This window comes from Capra hircus, chromosome 14 (genome assembly GCF_001704415.2).
Source record: "Capra hircus breed San Clemente chromosome 14, ASM170441v1, whole genome shotgun sequence".
NCBI classification, from domain to species: Eukaryota; Metazoa; Chordata; class Mammalia; order Artiodactyla; family Bovidae; genus Capra; species Capra hircus.
Genome location: NC_030821.1, coordinates 12,057,160 through 12,079,257, shown reverse-complemented (window position 1 = coordinate 12,079,257; position 22,098 = coordinate 12,057,160). Strand labels below are relative to the sequence as shown.

The 22,098-nt window shown below is 42.9% G+C and overlaps 1 protein-coding gene across 1 annotated transcript in view; it reads left to right on the top strand.

Annotated features, from left to right (window-relative positions):
- Positions 1-22,098, top strand: part of CDH17 (cadherin 17) — a 64,631-nt gene that overhangs the window by 16,608 nt on the left and 25,925 nt on the right. The window contains exons 3-10 of the mRNA XM_018058228.1: positions 3,406-3,540; positions 4,433-4,571; positions 7,373-7,531; positions 7,639-7,838; positions 10,836-10,967; positions 11,290-11,440; positions 17,044-17,259; positions 21,292-21,368. Of these exons, the coding sequence (XP_017913717.1) occupies positions 3,406-3,540; positions 4,433-4,571; positions 7,373-7,531; positions 7,639-7,838; positions 10,836-10,967; positions 11,290-11,440; positions 17,044-17,259; positions 21,292-21,368 (1,209 nt within the window). The remainder of the gene's footprint in view (positions 1-3,405; positions 3,541-4,432; positions 4,572-7,372; positions 7,532-7,638; positions 7,839-10,835; positions 10,968-11,289; positions 11,441-17,043; positions 17,260-21,291; positions 21,369-22,098) is intronic.

Here is a 22,098-nt window from a genome sequence, read left to right as displayed (position 1 = left end):
TTTGCGACCGCATGGACTGGAGCCCACCAGGCTCTTCTGTCCATGGCATTCTCCAGGCAAGAATACTGGAGTGGGTTGCTATTTCCTCCTCCAGGGGATCTTCCCAGCCCAGGGCTTGACCTAGCATCTCCTATGTCTCCTACATTGGAAGGCAGATTCTTTTCACCACCGAGCCACCTGAGAAGCCCATCCTCTACAGAACTGTAAAGTCCACAAAAGCACAACCACTTATAGAGGACGCACACACGTGACAACGTGCGCCAGATAAGTGAACTAACTTAAGACATGGAGATGCATTTTCGAATCTTTGAGCGCTCACAACTTGAAGGGGACTTACTATATAGAAGTGGCAACACTGGGCTTCATTTCCTTGTTCCTGATCATACGGGGAAAGCTTTCAGTCTTTCACCACTAAGTATAATATTAATATTAACTGTGGGTTTTTCTTATATATCCTTTATCAGGTTGAGGAATTTACATTCTATTCCTGAATTGTTGCATACTTTTCATCATGAAAGGATATTGGATTTTGTGGAATGATTTTCTGCCTCTATTGAGATACTCATCTGGTTTTGTCCTTAATTCTATTAATATGGAGTATTAAATTAATTGATTTTTGTACGTTGAACCAGCCTTGTATTCTGGGATAAATACCACTTGGTCATGATATGTAATTTTTTATAGTTGCTAGATTCAGTTTGCTAGTATTTTGTTGAAAATTTTTGCATCTGTATTTATAAGAGATATTGCTCTGCAGTTTTATTGCATTTTTTTTCTGATTTACATATAAGGATGATATTGGCCTCATAGAATAAGTTAGGAAGTGTTCCATACTCTTTTTTTTTTTTTGGAAGTATTTGTGAAACTTTGGTGTTAATTCTTTCATTGTTAGGCAGAATTCACCAGTGAAGTTATCTAGACCTGGACTTTCCTTTGTGGGAATTTTAAAAATTATTAGCTCAATCTCTTTACTTACTATAGTTCTTTTATTCTTTTGTCAATTTTGGTTCAGTTCAGCTGAGTTCAGTTGCTCAGTCCTGTCTGGCTCTTGTGACCCCATGGACTGTAGCACGTCAGGCCTCCCTGTCCATCACCACCTCCTGGAATTTACTCAAACGCATGTCGATTGAGTCTGTGATGCTATCCAACCATATTATCCTCTGTCACTCCCTTCTCCTCCCGCCTTCAATCTTTCCCAGCATCAAGGTATTTTCAAATGAGTCAGTTTTTCTCATTTAGTGGCCGAAGTATTGCAGTTTCAGCTTCAGCATCAGTCCTTCCAATGGCTATTCAGGACTGATTTCCTTTAGGATGGACTGGTTGGATCTCCTTGCAGTCCAAGGGACTCAAGAGTCTTCTCCAACACCACAGTTCAAAAGCATCAATTCTTCGACCCTCAGCTTTCTTTATAGTCCAACTCTCACATCTATACATGACTGCTGGGAAAAACATAGCTTTGACTAGATGGACCTTTGTTGGCAAAGTAATGTCTCTGCTTTTGAATATGCTGTTTAGGTTGGTCATAGCTTATCTTCCAAGCAGCAAGCGTCTTTTAATTTCATGGTTGGAATCATCATCTGCAGTGATTTTGGAGCCCCCCCAAAATAAAGTCTGTCACAGTTTCCACTGTTTCCCCATCTATTTCCCATGAAGTGATGGGACCAGATGCCATGATCTTCGTTTTCTGAATGTTGAGCTTTAAGCCAGCTTTTCCACTCTCCTCTTTCACTTTCACCGAGCCTCTTTAGTCCTTCTTCACTTTCTGCCATAAGGGTGGTGTCATTTTCATATCTGAGCTCATTGATCTTTCTCCCAGCAATCTTGATTCCAGCTTGTGCTTCATCCGGTCCAGCATTTCTCATGATGTACTCTGCATGTAGGTTAAATGAGCAAGGTGACAGCATACAGCCTTGATGGACTCCTTTCCCAATATGGAACCAGCCTGTTGTTCCATGTTCAATTCTAACTGTTGCTTCTTGACCTGCATACAGATTTCTCAGGAGACAGGTCAGATGGTCTGGTAGTCCCATCTCTTGAAGAATTTTCCACAGTTTGTGGTTACCCACACAGTCAAAGGCTTTGGCATAGTCAATTTTGATAGTTTTTGTCTAAGAATTTATCCATTTCACCTAGGTTGTCTGATTTGTGAGAAAACGATTGCTCATAGTATTCTATTTAGATTTTTTAATCTTTGTAAGTTTGGTAGTGATGTTCCCTCTTTTTTTTTTTTTGGTTGTGCCATGTGTGGCTTGCAGGTTCTTAGTTCCTCAACCAGAGATTGAACTGGTTGAGATAAGTCCAGTTGAAGATTCATTGATCTTTTTTTTTTAATCAACTTTTGGTTTTGTTGATTTTCTCCTTTGCTTTTGTATTCTCCATTTCATTAATTTCCACTTTATACTTCATTCTGCTTGCTTTGGGTTAGTTTAGTCATCATTTATTTAGTTTTTGTAAAAAATAATTTTTTATTTATTACGGTTGCTCTGGGTCTTCATTGCTGCATGTAGGCTTTCTCCAGCTGTGGTGAGCAGGGGCTAACTCTTTATTGCCATGAGCGGGCTTGTCATTGCAGTGGCTTCTTTTTTTGTGGAGCACATGCCACTTATTGTTTAAAAAATATTTCCTTAAGATAAATTCTGTTCAGCAATGTTTGCTATTAAAGGCTATAAACATTTTATGCCTCAAGTTATTTCCAAAAGGATTATGCTAAGTTATATTTTCATTAATAATATATGTGCCTCTTTCCATTCTTTACAAGAGCTTTTACAACATTGGCTATTATTGATGTTTGACCTGTGAATATAGAAAAATATATTAAAATTGTTAATGAGGTTGAATGACTTTTCTGTCTGCTTTATTTTACGTGAATTTTCTCTTCTGTGGTCTTAAAAGTACTATAGCTATCCCATGGGTGATCATTGACATTTTCTTCATTTCTGAAAAAGCGAGATTTTCATACAGAATATTATCAAATAAAGCCACTTTAAAGTTGTTTCCCCTACCATTAAAATATCTCTTAATCTTTGTCACAGTTTTTAGAAGTACTAAATGCCGTCTTTTTCATCCTAGCAATGAAACTATAGTTCTTAAAGTTTCTTAGAAGCTAGTAGTAACATAGCTCTCAGATATTCCCAGAAAAAATCTCATCTAACTCTAGCTGTAATGTAAAGTATCAATTGATTTTTGTAAATATATTAAATTATGTCATTTATTGTTTCTTGAGAGACATGTAGTTTGAATGTTAGTTAACATTAAAGCAGACTTAGAATGTATCCCTTTAAAAGCTCAGAAATCCTTATTTTGGTGATTGCGCAAATAAAAATGTTACCTGAAATTGGTGACTTTCAACAAATTCTACAACATTGCTTTTCCTAATGACTTAATCTAATTTTTGCTTTTTCCCAGTTTAAGGCCAATCCTCCTGCTGTGACTTTCAAACTAACGGGGGAGACAGATGGCATATTTCAGATACAACCTGATGGACTTCTATATCACAACAAAAGCCTGGACAGGGAAACAAGAGCTGTTCACAGACTCCAGGTGAATCGACACCAGGCCATGGACACCAGCTCCAATCTCTGAGCGCCAGAAATGCCACTGGCATACTCCTCCCTAGCACAGAATCCCGTTTACACTCTCTTGACCCTAATGATGTGTTTGCCAATCTTGTTTGTCCACATTTTTTTTTTTTTAACCAACTAGAGAGTGATTTGGTAAAGATATCCCTGTTTTTAGGCTTTTTGACCAGGTAACCCAAGTTATATTGCCAAGGCTCTCAGATGGATCACTCATCCAAGTAAGGCCCTACTTAGGCACCTGGATCAAAACCGTTCAACACTTCTTTGACGTTTCACTGGTGTCTCGCTCTGGCTGTTGGGTGGGCTCTGGCTCCGCAAAGAAGGCAGCATTGGTGCTAGATGGCCCGCCTTTGGGCCTTGCAAGAAGCAGAAGTAACAGATGACCAAAGCATAGTCTGACTAAAGAGACCTCTTCCCTCTCTTTCTCCCTTAGGTTTCATGGTTTGCGTCTGAATACACAGAAATGGTAGAGAGCTAATTGTGGGTAAAGAGCAGGCCAAAGCTTTCTGTTGGTAAACATGCAGATTGACCACTAAAGTGCCTCTGCAACAGCTTGTGACATTTCCATACCCTAAAGGGTCAAAGGGTTCTTATTTCACTGATTCTAGCTATTTAGAAAAGAGCGTGTCCTGTGGCCAGCATATCCCACTGCTGGAAAACACAGTCATGATTAGCTTGGCTTAACTGATAGGGCCTCTATTTTAGCAGCCCCCAATTTGGGCTTTTATGGGTGTCTTTCTCCCCTGTAGTTATCAGACCATTGATTCTTTGGGCTCTAATTTTCCTCAAGTGACTTTTGGGTGTATGATATGAGGTTCAGACTCACCAAGAAGCTTTCCTTCTGTCAACATCAGGTCTCAGCCCTGGATGCTCAGGGCAATACAGTGGAGGGCCCAGTCCCTGTCACCATCGAAGTGAAGGACATCAACGACAACCGACCTGTGTTTCTCCAGCAACATTATGAAGGCTCAGTAAGGCAGAATTCTCGCCCAGGTAATAGGCAGGAGCCTGGAGATATTTGGCAGAATGGCACATTTGTGTGGTTAACAGCTATAGCTATCATTCATTAAGTGCTTACTATCTTATTTAATTTTATTTATCTTATTTAAATTTCACAGCAATCCTCTGGGATTTGTTTTATTATCCCCATTGCTCTAGGGTACAATTTCTCACCCTTGGCACTACTGACATCTTAGGCTCCATAATTCTTTTTTGTGTTGTTGTTTTTCTATTTTTTGGTCAGGGGCTGCTGTTCTGTGCATGATAGGATGTTAGCAGCTTCCCTGACATCTATCTACACATCAGATGCCAGGAGCAACACTTCCCTTCCAAGCTTTGATAGCCTAGATGTCTTCAGACATTGTCAAATATCTCTTGGGGGCAAAATCACGCCCAGTTAAGGACCACTATCTTAGGATGAGATTTTAGAATACCTCACAGCCCTAGAGGGGCTTCCCTGGTGGCTCAGACGGTAAAGACTCTGCCTGCAATGTGGGAGGCCTGGGTTCAATCCCTGGGTGGGGAAGATCCCCTGAAGAAGAGAATGGCAACCCACTCCAGTATTCTTGCCTGGAGAATTCCATGGACATAGGAGCCTGTTGGCTATAGTCCATGTTGTTGTCAAGAGTAGGACATGACTGAGCAATTAACACACACAGCTCTAGAACACTCTGGAAGGGTAAGCTTACTTTCCCACACCCTCCCAGAAAATTCCACATTCTCATGGTCATTGCTGGCTCCCAGTTCTTTTTCTTCTCTTACTTGCAACTCCTAGCTAGGGTTCATCCTTTCACAATTCTCTTACCTTTCGTCTCCAGGAAATCCCCTCATCAAAGCCTAGATGTGTGCGGTTCAGTTCAGTTCAGTCACTCAGTCGTGTCCGACTCTTTGCGACCCCATGAATCGCAGCACGCCAGGCCTCCCTGTCCATCACCAACTCCCGGAGTTCACTCAGACTCACGTCCATCAAGTCCGTGATGCCATCCAGCCATCTCATCCTCGGTCGTCCCCTTCTCCTCCTGCCCCCAATCCCTCCCAGCATCAGAGTATTTTCCAAAGAGTCAGCTCTTCTCATGAGGTGGCCAAAGTACTGGAGTTTCAGCTTTAGCATCATTCCTTCCAAAGAAATCCCAGGGCTGATCTCCTTTAGAATGGACTGGTTGGATCTCCTTGCAGTCCAAGGGATTCTCCTTGCAGTCCAAGGGACTCTCAAGATTCTTCTCCAACACCACAGTTCAAAAGCATCAATTCTTCGGCGCTCAGCCTTCTTCACAGTCCAACTCTCACATCCATACACGACCACAGGAAAAACCATAGCCTTGACTAGATGGACCTTAGTCGACAAAGTAATGTCTCTGCTTTTGAATATGCTCTCTAGGTTGGCCATAACTCTCCTCCAAGGAGCAAGTGTCTTTTAATTTCATGGCTGCAATCACGGTGTGTGTGGTAGGCTTTACTAAAGATTTAGAGAAATGAAGAAGCATCTTGTCATAACAGTGCATAAAATAAACATGAGTATTAGACTTTGAGTTCTCAGAAAGACTCTTGGCCATTTCCATCGACTCACTCTCAAGCTTCCTTCTGTGTTATTTAATGTTCTCTCTCATTTTTCAATGCCCTCTTCCAATAACTCAGGAAGAGTATTCCTTTCACTATATTATGTGGAGTAATTTCATGTGTCTCTGTCCCTGAGGTTGCATACCAAAGGTTCACTGCTGAACTGTGTTAAGTAATAATCTTGCAGGTCTTATTCTTCACCAATTAGAATTTTTAGTCCAGTGGTTCTCAAACTTTTGGGTCTTAGGGCCCTTGTATTCTCCTAAAAACTATTATAGGCTCCAAGGAAATTTTTCAAGGATATATGGCTTATATCCAGTGGTATGCTGGCAAATTTTAATAGCTGTCTATTTAGGGGGGCATAAAAAAACCTCTGATTTGTAGCATTCATCAATTTCTGTGGTATAAGTACTCCTACCATAACCCATTTTAAACAACCAATGGTGTTAATAATTGACTCACAGAATTTCTGGAAATTCAACTGGGTTGTACAAGTTGGCTCCACTATATCACTGGTTATATCTACCAATATTTATCATATTTGAAATTAAAACTGAGAAATTGAAAAATTATTTAGTAATTGACCTAAAGTATTTATCATATTTTAATTAAAAGAACTGTATTTTCAAAGATAGAAGGAATTATTAAGAAAATGGCATTGTTTTAGTCTTTGCACATCCTTTAATGTTTGGATTAGTTGAGAACAATTGGATTCTTATGTCTGTTTTTGCATTCATTTTGTGGCCATAAACTGTTTTGGTTGAAACATTTAAAGAAAAACTGTCCTTAGGCAGACGTGTAGTTGAAAAAAGGAGTATTGTAACAGTGTTTTCAGATAACTGTGAATAGTCTTTGATACTAGACAAAACTCAGCAAGGGATGGTTTATTGTTCATTGCAATGTGGAATCTGAAACTGTATCAATGTTTTTTTGGATACTCCTTTATGCTAAAATGCATAGATTTATCTTGTGATTTGGGTGGGTCTTTTATACATATATGACCTTAAAAACAGTCTCAAAGACCCCCAGAGGTTCCTGGACCATACTTTAAGGAACTTCATCCTAGGAAAAAGTAGCAGAATAAAGATTTATTCCATACTAATATGAATTATGGCACATTCCTCCACTCTATTTCTGCCCCTTGGAAGGCAAATGTGTCTATTGTTGGTTTAATATCTTTTAATATCTTTTTTTAATATCTAAATATCTTTTTTTTCTGGGTACATTTTGTTAAACAGGAAAGCCCTTTATGTATGTCAACGCTACAGACTTGGATGATCCAGCCACACTCAATGGCCAACTTATTTATCAGATTCTCATGCAGCTTCCCAAGGTCAACAATGTCATGTACTTTCAGATCAACAACCAAACGGGAGGAATTTCACTTACTCCACAAGGTGAGTTAAGTGATGCCCTCATGGGACTCTCTGAATCAATACAAACGACCTAGATCCATATCATCTTCAGAGACATTTCCTTTCCTCTTCTCTCCTACTTCCCATAGGGTCCCAGGAATTGGATCCTTTGAAGAATCCTCACTACAAGCTGGTGGTCTCAGTGGCAGACATGGGAGGCCTGACTGAGCATTCCTTTAGTGACAGTGTACCTGTGGATATTACGGTGAAGGAGAATATTTGGAAACCGCCAGAACCTGTGGAGATTGAAGAAAACTCGACTAAACCTTACCCCTTTAAAATCACTCAGGTAGTGCCCAAGGAATGCTAACAGCCTGCTCAATCAATACACTCACATTGTAGGGGCCCACCCTCGTGGTCTTCACTGATGTTTTTGCATAGTGTCATTATAAAGCAAACTAAATAAACAAAATCTCTGGCCCCAAGTCTCTGGAGTTTGCCATCATGGGTGAACTCTGGACTGTACCAACTTAGATTCATGTGCGCTAAGTCACTTCAGTCATGTCTGACTCTTTGTGACCCTGTGGACTGTAGCCCATCAGGCTCCTCTGTCCATGGGATTCTCCAGGCAAGAGTAGTGGAGCAGGTCGCCATTTCCTTCCGTGGGGTTATCTTCCAGACCCAGGGATCAAATCCAAGTTTCCTGCATGGCATACAGATTCTTTATCATCTGAGCTACTAGGGAAGCCCAACTTACATATATTTGAGTTTTAAAAGAGAACTTTACTCACCTTCATTTTCTAAGTAGATAACGCTGTTTTCTTTTCCTTGTCTATAGTGTAGGATATGGCTGAGTTGTATATGGTACATGTGCATGATTTGAATTTGAGACTGCAAATTGCTTCTTATTCCGGTGGGGAAAATCTTGATGTGAAAGATGCGCCCCATCATAGGCTGAGGGGCAGAGACAGGACTGGCCAAGAGTAAGAGCTGAGGAGACAGCTTTTACCTTTGGAGCCCACCCCCTTCCCAAAGCCATCCCCTCTAGGTACCTCCCCTCTCCATTCAGACCCTCCCCTGGTCCTACCTGTGTCTCACTCTGAGCCTTCTCTCCCTGCTTTAATTCCTGGAAATCCACTCCAGGGCCCACCCAGATCCGATCTTTTCTGGGAAATCAGGAGATTTTTTGACGCAAAAAGCTGTGAGTCAGTGGAAGATCACTGGATTTGGAAGCAGATAAGCAAAACCACATTCTTGCTCTGTTACCTCAAGGACTGATCATAAACAAAGAAAGTGAAAGTGAACTCACTCAGTCGTTTTCTACTCTTTGCTACCGCATGGACTATAGCCTGCCAGGCTCTCCGAAGGGGGTTTTCTAGGCAAGGATACTGGAGTGGATCTCCATTTCCTTCTCCAGAGGATCTTCCCAACCCAGGGATTGAACCCAGGTCTCCTACACTGCAGGCAGACTCTTTGCCATCTGAGCCACCAGGGAAGCATAAACAAGTCATTTGTTGTTTATGAGAAGTTGAGGCAACTTCTCACCAATAAAATGGGGATAATGACAGCTCTTTGGGGTATGACAGAAGTTAATTAGTATCTGTGAAAGTAGATAAAACGGATTAACGTTATAAGGCAGTTCTAGTCTCTAGTACTCCTATTTTTTTTTTTTTTTCAAACGGTACTGCTGCTGTTAAGGGGTCCTGGAATGGCCCATCCCACTGTATTGATCATCTAACTTAAGATATTTATTTATTGAAGTTTTTTAATGTGAAAAATGTTTCTCCTCCTTTTACAAATTTACTTATTTATTTAATTGGAGGATAATTGCTTTACAATGTTGTGTTTGTTTTCTGCCATACAACAATGAGAATCAGTCATAACTGTATATATATCCCTTCCCTCTGAAGCCCTCTCTCACCACCGTCCCCCTCCCCCCAATCCCAGCCCTCACAGAGTGCCAGGCTGGGCTCCCTGTGTTATATAGCAGCTTCCCATTTATTGAATGTTGAATTAATGAATTTCACCTTCAGAAGAAAAAAAATGAAAGCAAGAAGTATTCTGCTTTACCAGATAAGAAAGTATATCGGGACTCATTTCCCCAAAAATTTCAGTTTGGTTCTTTTATGAAAGTCTTCCTATTTATTATTCAGGTTGCCTTCATAAGGATTTATAAATGTTAAAAAATTGCATATACTTATTTTTTCATAGCACTGTCAAAGAAAAGAAAATATAAAGAGCCATAGCCAATACCCAGGCCTGGGAAAAGTACTCAGTGTGTCTTCAAACTGGGGAAGAAGAAGTGGAGGGGGACAAGATGGAAGAACTTGGGCTGAATTTGTAGGGTGTAATGGGAGCTTGCTTACAACCAAGAACATAATCTTTGGCCTGGAGCTTAAATAACTAGAAAAGGACAGTGGTGGCTCCTTGATACCCTTCCCAAGTTGTCTTTGAGAAAATAGTTTAGTGTAGAAATTTCTACACTACACTTAGTGTAGGACCTAAGTGTAAACCCAGATGTAGGACTTTAGGCAAGTCATTTAAACATTCTGTATGCTAGTTTCCCCATTTATAAGGTGGGGATAACAATAGTCTCTACCTCATGGGACTGTTTGCAGATTTAATGAGATACTTTAAAGTGTTTAGTATTATGTCTGGAATGGGGCACAACCCTCAATAAGTGTTATTATTAGTAATAAGTAGATTATCCTATAGGCTAGGCTCTGTCTGTAGCAAGTAGACAGGACTTACTATTGAGTTTATTGATTTTTTTTTTTTTTGCAAAGTTATTTACAAAACAACACTGGGAGTTGGCAAATATTCTTATCCCTAAAGTCTATGAGATTAAATATTTAAGGGAGAGATGTTCTTTATTTATGTATCACTTGTTTTAAATAACAGCATGGTAAAGAATTTGAAAGTGTCTCCTTATCTTTACTGGGTAGTTTTGGGAGCCTGTCATTCATCATGGCTTGGTCCTCACATAATGCCAGATACTAAGTGCTTCTTGTTTCTTAAATTGGTGTTTCATGACAGGAAGTCTTCACAACCAGGCTTCCAAATGAACAACCTATAGACTCTTTAGAGGGTTCACAAAGAATTGCTTTAGGGAAGAGAAATACCGCTATGTGCTTATTTGGAGCAATACAACAGTGAAAAGGGAAAAAGGGGGAGGGATTATTTTAGGTTGAAAATGAAAAATGTAATTTAGCAGTTATAAGAAACCACAGACATCCAAACAAGGTCATCAGAAATTTCAAACGGAGAGCTAGAAAATTGTTTATTTCCTTTCCAATTCTCTCCGTCCGGGTCTGTCTTCCCTCACATTTTGCTCTGGGCCCTGTAGGTGCAGTGGAATGATCCAGGTGCTCTATACTCCTTACTGGCCAAGGAGAACACACCACAGTTTCCATTTTCCATTGACCAGGAAGGAGATATTTATGTGACTCAGCCCTTGGACCGAGAAGAAAAGAATGCAGTGAGTAAAACTAAGAGGAGGTTCACGGGTGACAAGACGAGATCCTATGCCCGTGGAGATCTGAGAGCAGAAAGGATTTTACTGAACACCCGCACCACCACCACCAAACCCCCAGAACTGTGTTCTGAACCTCAGTGCCTTATTGCTCTCAAAGACATGGAAAATAACCCCACAAATTTGATCCATTTTATATTTTCTCATTTCCCAGTTCTAAATGAATTGAAAATAAGGGGATAAATGAAATAGTCTTGAAATAGTTGTTTTCTCTGCCTTTTAAAGAGGATGATGATGGAGTCATGTTTTACCTCTGATCTTGTCGTAGTATGTTTTTTATGCGGTTGCAAAGGATGAGCAGGGAAAACCACTCTCAAAACCACTGGAAATTCAAGTGAAAGTGAAAGACATTAATGATAATCCACCTACGTGTTCATCTCCAGTGACTGTACTTGAGGTCCAGGAGAATGAAAAAATAGGTAAGAAAGTGTGTGTCTGTCTTCTTTAACTCTGTAGTCCCTTTCTCCTCCCTGGTGGGTAAATGGTGGGCAGGTAAACCTGACGGGATCGGCTGTCCCTGCCCAACACAGCATAGAGGTAGAATGCATTTGGGGACTCACACAGGTACAGTATTTCAGTTCAGGGAGTGTCTGAGAAGGGTTCTAAAATCGGAGTTTTCTAACTACCACCCCTACTCATAGCACTGTTACTGCCCCTGCCATTACTGCTACTGCTCTCGCTGCTGCTGAGGCTACAGCCCCACACCTGCCGTGAGCACCATAACCACTTGCACCAGCATCCCGTGTAAATGTGTAAGGTTATCTCGTCTGCACAGTTTCACCATAGATTCCTATTTGCCTTCCAAAAGAGTCAGTGACAGATGTAATCCCATCAAATTTGCTAAATAATTTAAACAAACATTCCCGCTCCATGTCAGATACCCTGCAATCGACCCTCTCTAGGCAATGGCAACCCACTCCAGTGTTCTTGCCTGGAGAATCCCAGGGATGGGGAAGCCTGGTGGGCTGCCGTCTATGGGGTTGCACGGAGTTGGACACAACTGAAGTGACTTAGCGGCAGCAGCAGCAGGAGGCTGATAAAAGCTCATGGGGCTTAAAGATGAAGTTCAGTTTCTATCTGTTTTTGTCCTTCTGTTCTTGACCTGCTTCATTTCTTTGTGCTATGCCAGGATAGCTTTAGTTTTGTGCAGGGACAGCCACCATTAGAACATTGATTTCTGGGAGTTCTATGACTTCACTGGATTTGGGACACCTCTTATCTATTACTCCTTACTGCTGAGCTCATTGATTGTGCAGAAGATCTTTGAAAACCTCTGTAGATGATACCTCAAGTATTTTTGTGTAGGGCCCAACATTCAGTGTATCAGTTCATCTATGATGCATAACAAACTGCCCCCAAATTTAGCAGCTTAAAACAACAAACATTTATTATCTCACAGTTTCTCTGACTTAGGGATCTGGACATTCAGAAAGAGAGAGAGAGAGTTCAAAACAAATGGCAAGTAAGATGAAAGTCAGTCTTTTCATAATCTAATCTCAGAAGTGACATCCCATAACTTTTGCCATATTCATTAGAAATGAGTCACTAGGCCCAGCTCACACTCAAAAGGAGGAAGTTACACCAAGGCATCCCGATCAGGGGTGCGGTGATTGCTGGGGGCCATCATAGTGGTGGCCTGCCTTACTAGGGAGGAGGACAGCATTTGTTTTTGGAGACTAGTGAGGATGTCCTTGCTGGTAAAACAAATTGTTCAAGGGTGCAGCCTCTCCAAATGTGATAATTTATTTTGTAACAATATTTCACAGTCTTGAGTTGTGGACTTAATGGACCAGGAATTCTTATAAATCAACACAGAATGAGCCTATTCTAATATATATAGCCTAGAAGGGTACCCCCCCAAAAATGCCCCTGCCTTTTGGGGCCATACTGTCTAGCTCACTAAAATATTAAATTATTCTTTAGTATATTTATATTCTCCTGTTTGGTGTCTTGTATCGGCCAGAAACTTGTGAGACTCATGTCCCCAAGTCTCAGCAGTGCCAACTTTAATTCTGAAATCCCACTCACCACCAACACCTTTGTATTCACACCAGACCTTTATCCTCTCATAAAAGCCCCACCTCCCCAAAGTATTTCTCAGTGCCCCAAGAGATACTGTATGTACCTCTGAATCAGTTTGGGCTGCCGCTTATTCCTAGCTGCCGGGGTCCAGCCCCGGTGGATCCAGGGTGATTCGAAGAGGGGGACAGAGTCGGCGTCCTTGGAAATAACTTATTTAATTACAGATAGAGAGAGATTAGAAAATTAGCAGAGAACGAGAGGCTGAATAACTTGGTTTACATGGAATACCAATCACCACCTACGTAGGCCGCAGGTGTCTTCCCGTTCTTCCGAAGGAGAGGAGGCACTCAGGCTGCCCCCCCGGTCCAATCTTAGAAGCCCAGGCAAAATCAGCAGGCTTGGTGGGTACCCATGCACCAGATGGGAATTCGGCCAGAAAAACGGACAGCAAGAAAGAAGCGACATGGGGGAATCAGTCTTTCTGGAAACTGATCCTCTTTCTTTATTTTTGGGTTTGCTTACATACCTTTTGTTACACATAGGGATGAATACAGAGTCACGCGGGGGTCAGCAGTCCTGACCTTTATCAAAGTCAGGTGCTTTACATAAAAAAAAGATCTTAGAGGTTTTACATCATTTTCTGGCCATGAGGCCTGCTGACATTTTACGACCCTTTCTTTCTGATAACCAAAAAACTTATTTTTTCCAAGGGTGTTTTTTCTTAAACCAGGCACCACCCTCCAAATAAAGTTGCATTCCTATAGGGTGAGGATGTAGTGAGTTACAATCAAGAAAGGAATTTATTTAACCCAAGGTTAACATGATTAATCTTAAAGGTTAATACTTATTTCTCCTATATGCTAGTTATATTCATTATAAGAGCAGGGAATATGGAGATTTAGCAGCAAACATCAGCCCAACAAATGAAAATCCTTTCACCAATGTTCCCCTTAAGATCTATTTAGTCTTAAGATAGTGATAAAGTTACATTTTTACATAGCAAGGACACAGTGATTTATAACAAAGTACAATGGTCTATTACAAAAGAGAAATTTCATGAACTCAAAAAGTCTGGTATTGCTGACCTTAAAAACTACTATATTTCCTTTTCTATATTCCAAATACATAGATTAATATATTCCCAGGTGCCTAAGGATATGGAGGCCTGGCGGCAATCATTGACTCAACAATGAGGAAAGCCCTATGCTAATTAAGACTTTCAAAACCTCCAGACTCTCTGTGCTGTTTATGGTTGAGAGATAGTAAACAATCATGTGCAGGAGTATGGATAATCCTGTCACACAAGCTAGTTTGCCAGCAGAGAGCTTTGACCTGAGACACCCTTGTCACACCCAGGGCAGGGAATTAGCAGCAATTATTGGCACAACAAATGAAAAACCCTTCACCAATACAATTCCTAACCAACCTACTATACTAATAATTTCTAACTTCCCCAAAGAATTTGCCTTTAGTAAGTCTAAAACGTCTCGTGCCTCTCAGGTTGGGAGGCTGTAAACAATCACATGTGGAAGGACAAACCTATACAGGCGGGCTAGATAACCTTCAGAGGAGTCCGTAAGTTGAAACACTCTTGTCACATCCAGGAATTTTTATTGACTTGGAGCTGCATGTTTACTCCTTCTCTGAGGGAACCGGTGGGGAACAGCCCCTCCATAAAGTCAGAGGTGTAGGCGAGAGCATGAAACAGTAAAGTAGATAGACTCTGGTTTTGGGGGTAGATGCCCGGGAACAGGGGGTTTCCTGAGGCTTGATCACGCCTTTGTGTATGCCAAGCCTCCTTCCTCATGACCTTTGCCATGGACGAAGTTCCTTGCCATTCGGAGACAGGACACTTCTTTCACTCCTGGCTCATTCATAAAGTTCTCTGCTCTCACTGAGTGGCACCCCCTACTGGAGTTTCCCTGTCATTGATGCCAAACAGTCCTGGTGTCCCTGACAGCTGGAGGGTTCCCCCGCAGTGAGGGGAGACTGGTGTCCTCTGTGTTATGCTCATTTGCCACTTGCCGGGGAAAGGGTCCCAAGCAGGGCTGCTCAGACACCAAAGTGAAAGTGAAAGTCGCTCAGTCGTGTCCGACTGTTTGCGACCCCATGGACTATACAGCCCATGGAATTCTCCAGGCCACAATACTGGAGTGGGTGGCATTTCCCTTCTCCAGGAGATCTTTCCAACCTAGGGATCGAACCCAGGTCTCCCTCATTGCAGGCAGCTTCTTTACCAGCTGGGCCACAAGGGAAGCCCTCAGACACCAAACCACCACAGAATTTAGAGAGATGCACTTTCATTCCAGCACGCAGATGCTTTTCTTACAAGGGCAGATGCAGGTTGCAAAGGTGACTTGGTTGCTTGTGAGGATGCAGAAATGGCAGCTGCTACCACACTAGACACATGTTCTGATGCCTCTCCTTCCCTGCCCAGGAGACAACGTCTGCCAAGGCAAGCCCCTTAGAGGCATAACATAGGTACTTCCATTCCTCCCCTCATGAAACCCTCCAAATCTCCCTGTGAATCAGTAGATGCAAAGGCAAGGGATAAAATACAGGGCAAGGGGATAAAATACAGGGCAAGGAGATAAAACCAAACTCCACAAGGGGGATACATATTCAAGTTCTAGCCCTCACGTGGAATTCTGGCTGTGCGTAGAGAAACACACAATTCCTATTTCACGCAGCAAGATGACCCAGCATCTATCAGAGCTCACCCAGACAGACCTGGGTAGAGCACTCCGTTGTGGCCAGACTTCTAGAACTCCTTGGACTGAGACACTCACAGAAATAAAACTTTGGTCCATAAACTGCAGCGAGGCAGAGAGGACACCTGCCTGCTCTGGGCCTGTGCTGTCTTTATCTTGGGGGTGGAGTTAGTCTCTGCTGTTGTTCCAGAAACTTGCTTAGAATTCAGCACAGTTGGCTTGTCCTTGTTGAGTTTTACCATTTGCCTTGTGCATTAGTGTCTGAGGGCGGCCATAACAAATGACCACCGACTCAGAGACTTGAAACAACAGAAATGTATTCGCATTCAGTTCTGGAGGCTAGAAACCTGTAATCAAGGTGCCCGTGAGGGGAGAATCCTGGCCCTTGATGGCTCCTGGCATTCGTTGGCTGCTCGTGGTGGCCTTGCTGCAGTCTCTGCCCTCTTCTTCACATTGCCTCCTCCTCCGTGAGTGTCTCTGTCATCTCTTCTGGATTTAGGGCCCACTCCACATCCAGGATGGTTCAAGACCCTGACTTGGGTCCTCCCGAATTCATATGATGAAGTCCTAGGCCCGGGCACCTCAAAGGGGGACTATCATTTAGAGACAGGGTCTTCAACATCATTAGCGTGGGTCTTAACCCAATATGACTGGTGTCCTGCTGAGAACAGAAAATCTGAATAGACACAGAACGGGGGAAGACCATGTGAGAACACATGCAGCAGACAGCCATCTGTTAGCCAGAGGGCTCTGAAGAAGTCAGCCCTCCTCACACCTTGTCTCAGACCTCTAGTCTCCAGAGACTGAGAAAATAAACTGCTATTGTTAAAGCCGTCCATTGTGTAGTCACTTTTTTTTTTTATGGCAAGCCCTAGCCAGCTAAAAATGGACTTCCCTGGTGGCTCAGACAGTAAAGAATCTGCCTGCAATGCAGGAGACCCAGGTTCCATCCCTGGGTTGGGAAGATCCCCTGGAGAAGGGGAACAGCAGCCCACTCCAGTATTCTGGCCTGGAGAACTCCACGGACATGGACTGCGGGCTACGGTCCATGGGGTCGCAGAGAATCGAATGCTGCTTAGCGACTAACACACACATATGCAGCCAGCTAAGACACTGCTCCGCACACTGTAGAGCTGAAAAGGTTAGAAGCACCAGCATCAATCTAAGAACTTTATTCCGCTTCTCACAGTTACTTCCAGTGCCTTCTAGGAACCCGATTCTCCACAGAAGCCATTTTTTAATAGGCTAAAAAGAATAATGGACGGGTTTCCTTCTTTCTTTCCCTATAGGGAGCAGTATTGGAACTCTTATTGCTCATGACATGGATGAAGAAAACACTATCAACAGTGTTTTAGAATACAGAATTGTGGATCAAACTCCCAAAGTTCCTCAAGATGGACTCTTCCTGGTCCAAGAGTACTCTGGAACACTCCAGTTAGTGCTGCAGTCACTGCATAAGCGGGACACTCCGCAGTACAACCTGAGCGTACAGGTGTCTGACAAAGGTTAGTATCACTTTCACAGTGTCGAGTGAAACACTTGTTTTCTTTCCAGCTGTGATTGTTAGGCTGCTCTAATGCCTGGCTGTGTTACAGAGGCTGCCATTGAAAAAGGTCTTGCTTCCCATGTAAAACAAGCCCAGAAGCCAGCATGGTAACAGCCAGAGTTGCAGATCAGAAAATGAGATTATGTTTGTCTCCTGAGAAGCAGATGCCCAAGAGGGGATTAAATATATAAGGATTTTATTAGAGGAACTGCCTATGAGAAAAAATGGAAAGGGATATAGAGAAGGGTGGAAGAGCCATCAGACCTCAATACGAGCCTGACCCTGAGTGAAGGAGGGAAGGAAGGAAAGTGCTGGGGAAACTCCCGGTCAAAGGGAAGTTCGGCAAGGTCATCGGAGGCCCAAGGCTGGCTGTGGAAGGAGTCTGTGGTCTCCAAAAGCAGGCCTACCTTAGCCTGCCTGCCTTGTTCAGGCACTGCTGGGGCAGCCAATGGGAAGCAAGGTCTTGGTGCACACAGAGTGATGGGTTTCAGAGCCCAGCAGCACATTGTCAATTAAGATCCCTGTTGTTAGAAGTTGTTGGCAAGCCTCATTGTCATGGCCACCGTGATCACAAACAAGAAAGTTAGTTGTATTTCTCAAGTCTCCCTTTCAGACTCAAACGCTTCTACTGTATGACAGTGAAGGAAATTTTGGAAAGCTTTGTCTTCTCCTATTAGCTTCTAATTGGCCATTTGACAATATCAGGAAACATTCATCCTTATACTTTATACAATTTCAAAGCAAGTGGTTTTTAATCTTTGCTAAGTCATGAGACCCTTTGAGAATCTGATGGAAACTATGAATTCCTAAACAGATGCATACGTTCTCAGATAAATTGCACAGACACACAAACATACTCGACCTCAGAGACAGGCCTATTTTAGGGTCATTAATACTTTTAAGTTAAGAATCTTTCTTCGAGTTAACTGCTCTTGAGTCTTAAATAACCAAGTAGTTCGGTAATTATTATGCTAGGAAAGAGAGATTATATAGGTATGCTGTAGTGAAAAGCATCATTTTACATTGTGCTTCATATTTTTTTTCTTTATCCAGATGTTGAGATACCAAAGAGAACTGAGAGTGCTGGGGTTTACCAGGCCCCCAAAGCAGAAAGTTTGAGGGATAGTAATTTGGCAAATATAGAGGGCCTAACATAATGCTTAGCATTATGCTAAGAGGTACAATGAAATTGGGTATAATAAATTATCCCTGTCTGTGATGAGCTGACAATTTCACACCATTAGCCAGCCATTCTTCCAGTGATTACTGAGCATTTACCTTGATTGAGGCACCATTCAAGGTACTGGGAACGCACAAATAAATAAGACCCGGTGTCTGTCCTCAAGGAGCACTTTTTGGTAGAGGAGATGGACAAGTGAATAAATAAATTATAAGGAATATGTACAAGGTAGCCCATGAAAGCAATGAGTGACTCAGTGGAGAGGGAGAGAGACCTGAAAGGGCTTTCTGGAAGAGGTATCATTAATCCGACTTTCGATGGATGAATATGACAAGTTACAAAACAGTGTAAAGGCTTATACAGGAGAAGAAAGCCCATGTGCAAATGCATGGAGACCCAAAGCAGTTTAATGCCATAAGAGCATAAAGTGGAAACCAGATGACAAATTGTCTATATGCATGAATACATCTATAGACTATATGGACCAGATTGTGCAATATATTTATATGTAAATATATGTGTGTATGTGTGTTGAAGGAATTAAACATTCAATAGTATACTACAGAAAATTAGTCAGTAGGCTATAATTAGCATAGTTTTACATAAATTCAGGGAAGTGGTTTTATTTACATAAAACCACGAGGCTCACTGCTGGTCCAAATGAGGCTTACGTGGAACAGGCAAGTGGTGAGTTCAGGCCCTGGGACCTCTCCACATCTCCAGCCATTCTTGCTGTCTACAAATATCTTGGGGGCAGCTTTAAGTAGCATCCACTTATTTATAAGATGGTTGTTATTAGGTTACATGCCTGGCCTTGTGTCTGGTGTGTTGAGAACAAGCTCTGGAGCTCGGCAGCCTGAGTATGTTTGTCAGCATCCCAGGAAAAAAAAAGCCCTCTTTAAAGAAGTAACCAAAAAGAGAGTAAAGAAGGGATTCTCTGTAAAGCTGTGGGTAGGGGTTATGGGAAGCCAGCAGGAGGTGTGAAGCACAATGGGGTCATTCTTACCCCAAGGTGAGAAGGGGCAAGGGAAGGGCCCTTCCCTGAAGGAGCAGGCCCTGGGCGCCCTGGGCCTGGGGCCGTGACTCTAGAGGAAGCTGCTGGCAGTGGGAGCCAGACTCTGACTCCGTGCTCCTGCCCTTCCTCAGACCTCCTGCCAGTGCTCCCCCTGGTAGAGCTCGACTGGTACCCAGAGGGCCAGGATGCCCAGTGATGCTCTCCTAAGGTCAGCCCCAGGGCACAGAGCGGGGTGAAGGGCGGGGAGCAGACGGAGAGGACTGTGGGGCTCGTGGATTCGGATCTGGCTCGACCACGAGCCAGCAGCACGACTGTGGCCAAGTTACCCTTGGCTTCCTCGGTTATGAACTAAATGAAAATGACAATAGTACCTACATCAGAGTGAAGAGTGAGGATGAAATGAGTCATGTAAGCAAAGCACCTGATACACAGAGAGTGCCGGCCGTGTCTGTTAGGATGAGAACCTTGATTTTGTTGCTATCTACATTTTATAAACTGACTACCTCACACTGATTTCAAGTAACATAACCAACCTCATACACGTCTGATAAGTAGCAGAGACAGAATTTCAGTGGTGGGGGTTCCAGAGCCCAAAGTCTTAGCCATTGTATAACGTAGGCTTCACGGTTGGAATAATGGAAACCTCAACAAAAGATCCCATCCTGTTGGTCTTCATGTAGCTGTTTTTCTGGGGATCCCATCTCTACTGGTACTCCATGCTCACCTTGGATCCAGGTTAAACTGCTGTCTCTAACTAGGTCTCTGGATTGTCAAACCCACCCCTCAGAGCCACTTACCAGGATTCTGTGAGCTGCCTCAGGGTAGGCATGCCCTTGGAAGAGGGCTAATTGTATCGTGGGCTTCCCAGGTTGTGCTAGGGGTAAAGAAAGTGAAGTCGCTCAGTCGTGTCCGACTCTGCGACCCCGTGGACTGTAGCCTATCAGATTCCTCCGTCCATGGGATTCTCCAGGCAGGAATACTGGAGTAGGTTGCCATTTCCTTCTCCAGGGGAATCTTCCCAACCCAGGGATCGAACCCAAGTCTTCTACATTGCGGGCAGACGCTTTAACCACTGAGCCACCAGGGAAGCCTGGGGGTAAAGAACCTGCCTGCTAATACAGGATATGTAAGAGATGTGGGTGAAATGCTGGGTCAGGAAGATTTCCCTGGAGGAAGGCATGGCAATCCACTCCTGTCCTCTTGCCTGGGAAATCCCATGGACAGAGGAGCCTGGCAGGCTATAGTCCAAAAGGTCGCAGAGTCGGACACGACTGAAGTGACTTTGTACACAGACACACCATTGTACCTTGCCTCCCTCACTTGGGCCTTCCCTTTATGGGGGCAGAAGAGATATAGGACAGTGAGAGCTGGAAGTGTTCAGAGAAGGAAAGACAACCTTCTGGGATGCTCAAATAAGCTTTTTAGAAGGACAGTTTTGCACTGGGCTTTGAAGGCTACATAAGTTTCACGAGCCAGAAAACAGAGGCTGCCTCCCAGGAAGCCTGGCTCAGGAACAAGCTTGTACCGAGGAAGAGGCAGGTGGATGGAGCAGGAAGCCCAGAGGCGCCTCTCCCAGGGCTTTCCTCCGCCCCACCTTGGTGACCCACACGTGGGGGTCGGTGGGGCACAGAGAGACTCCTTGCTACGCACATCGCAGGTCAACAGTCAAATTGTGGCATGGCTGTTACTGCACTTGCCAATTGTTTTTCTTGCAGATTTCTGATCTTTTTTTTTGTTTTCTGATCTTAATGCATGATTTTCAGTGAAAATTTTTGTGATGTGCTTTTGATTTTCAGACTTCAAGACCCTCTGCTTTGTGCAAATCAACGTTATTGATATCAATGATCAGATCCCCATCTTTGAAAAGTCAGATGTGAGTACTTGTTGCCTTGTTTTTGCTTTACTTTGTTTATATTACCTGACCCCTACTTCTGGGATAAAGACACAAACAGTAGTTAGGGGTAATGCCAGATTTAATATCTTAGTTAATGCTCTGGTAGTAAACTCAGGCATTGTCTTCAGTGGAAATCTTCTGGGAACAGTAACGTTCACTGTTATAGTATCTGCGAGCATCTGTTTATAAACTTTTGCCAAAAGCTCATTTATTTCAAGGACTGCTTGAAAGCTGCAAGCACAGTCTTTGTTAAATTGAGACGAATTGAGTAGCTGCTTCCAGTTTGCCTTTATATATTTTGTGAGTATAAGACAATAAATAGGTTATTGCTAGGTTCTCAAACAAGAATTCTTTGTCAAAATTTAAAATCTGGCAAAATATTGGCAATTTAAACTCACCTTGCATTAACTGAATAAGAATCCAGTAGTCATATACAGATGTGAGAGTATCCAAAGGCTGAGCGCCGAAGAATTGATGCCTTCGAACTGTGGTGCTGGAGAAGACTCTTAAGTGTCCCTTGGACTGCAAGGAGATCCAATCAGTCAATCCTAAAAGAAATCAACCCTGAATATTCATTGGAAGGACTGGTGCTGAAGCTGAGGCTCCAATAATTTGGCCACTTGATGCAAAGAGTCGATTCATTGGAAAAGACCCTGATGTTGAGAAAGATTGAAGACAGGAGGAGAAGGGGACGACAGGATGAGATGGT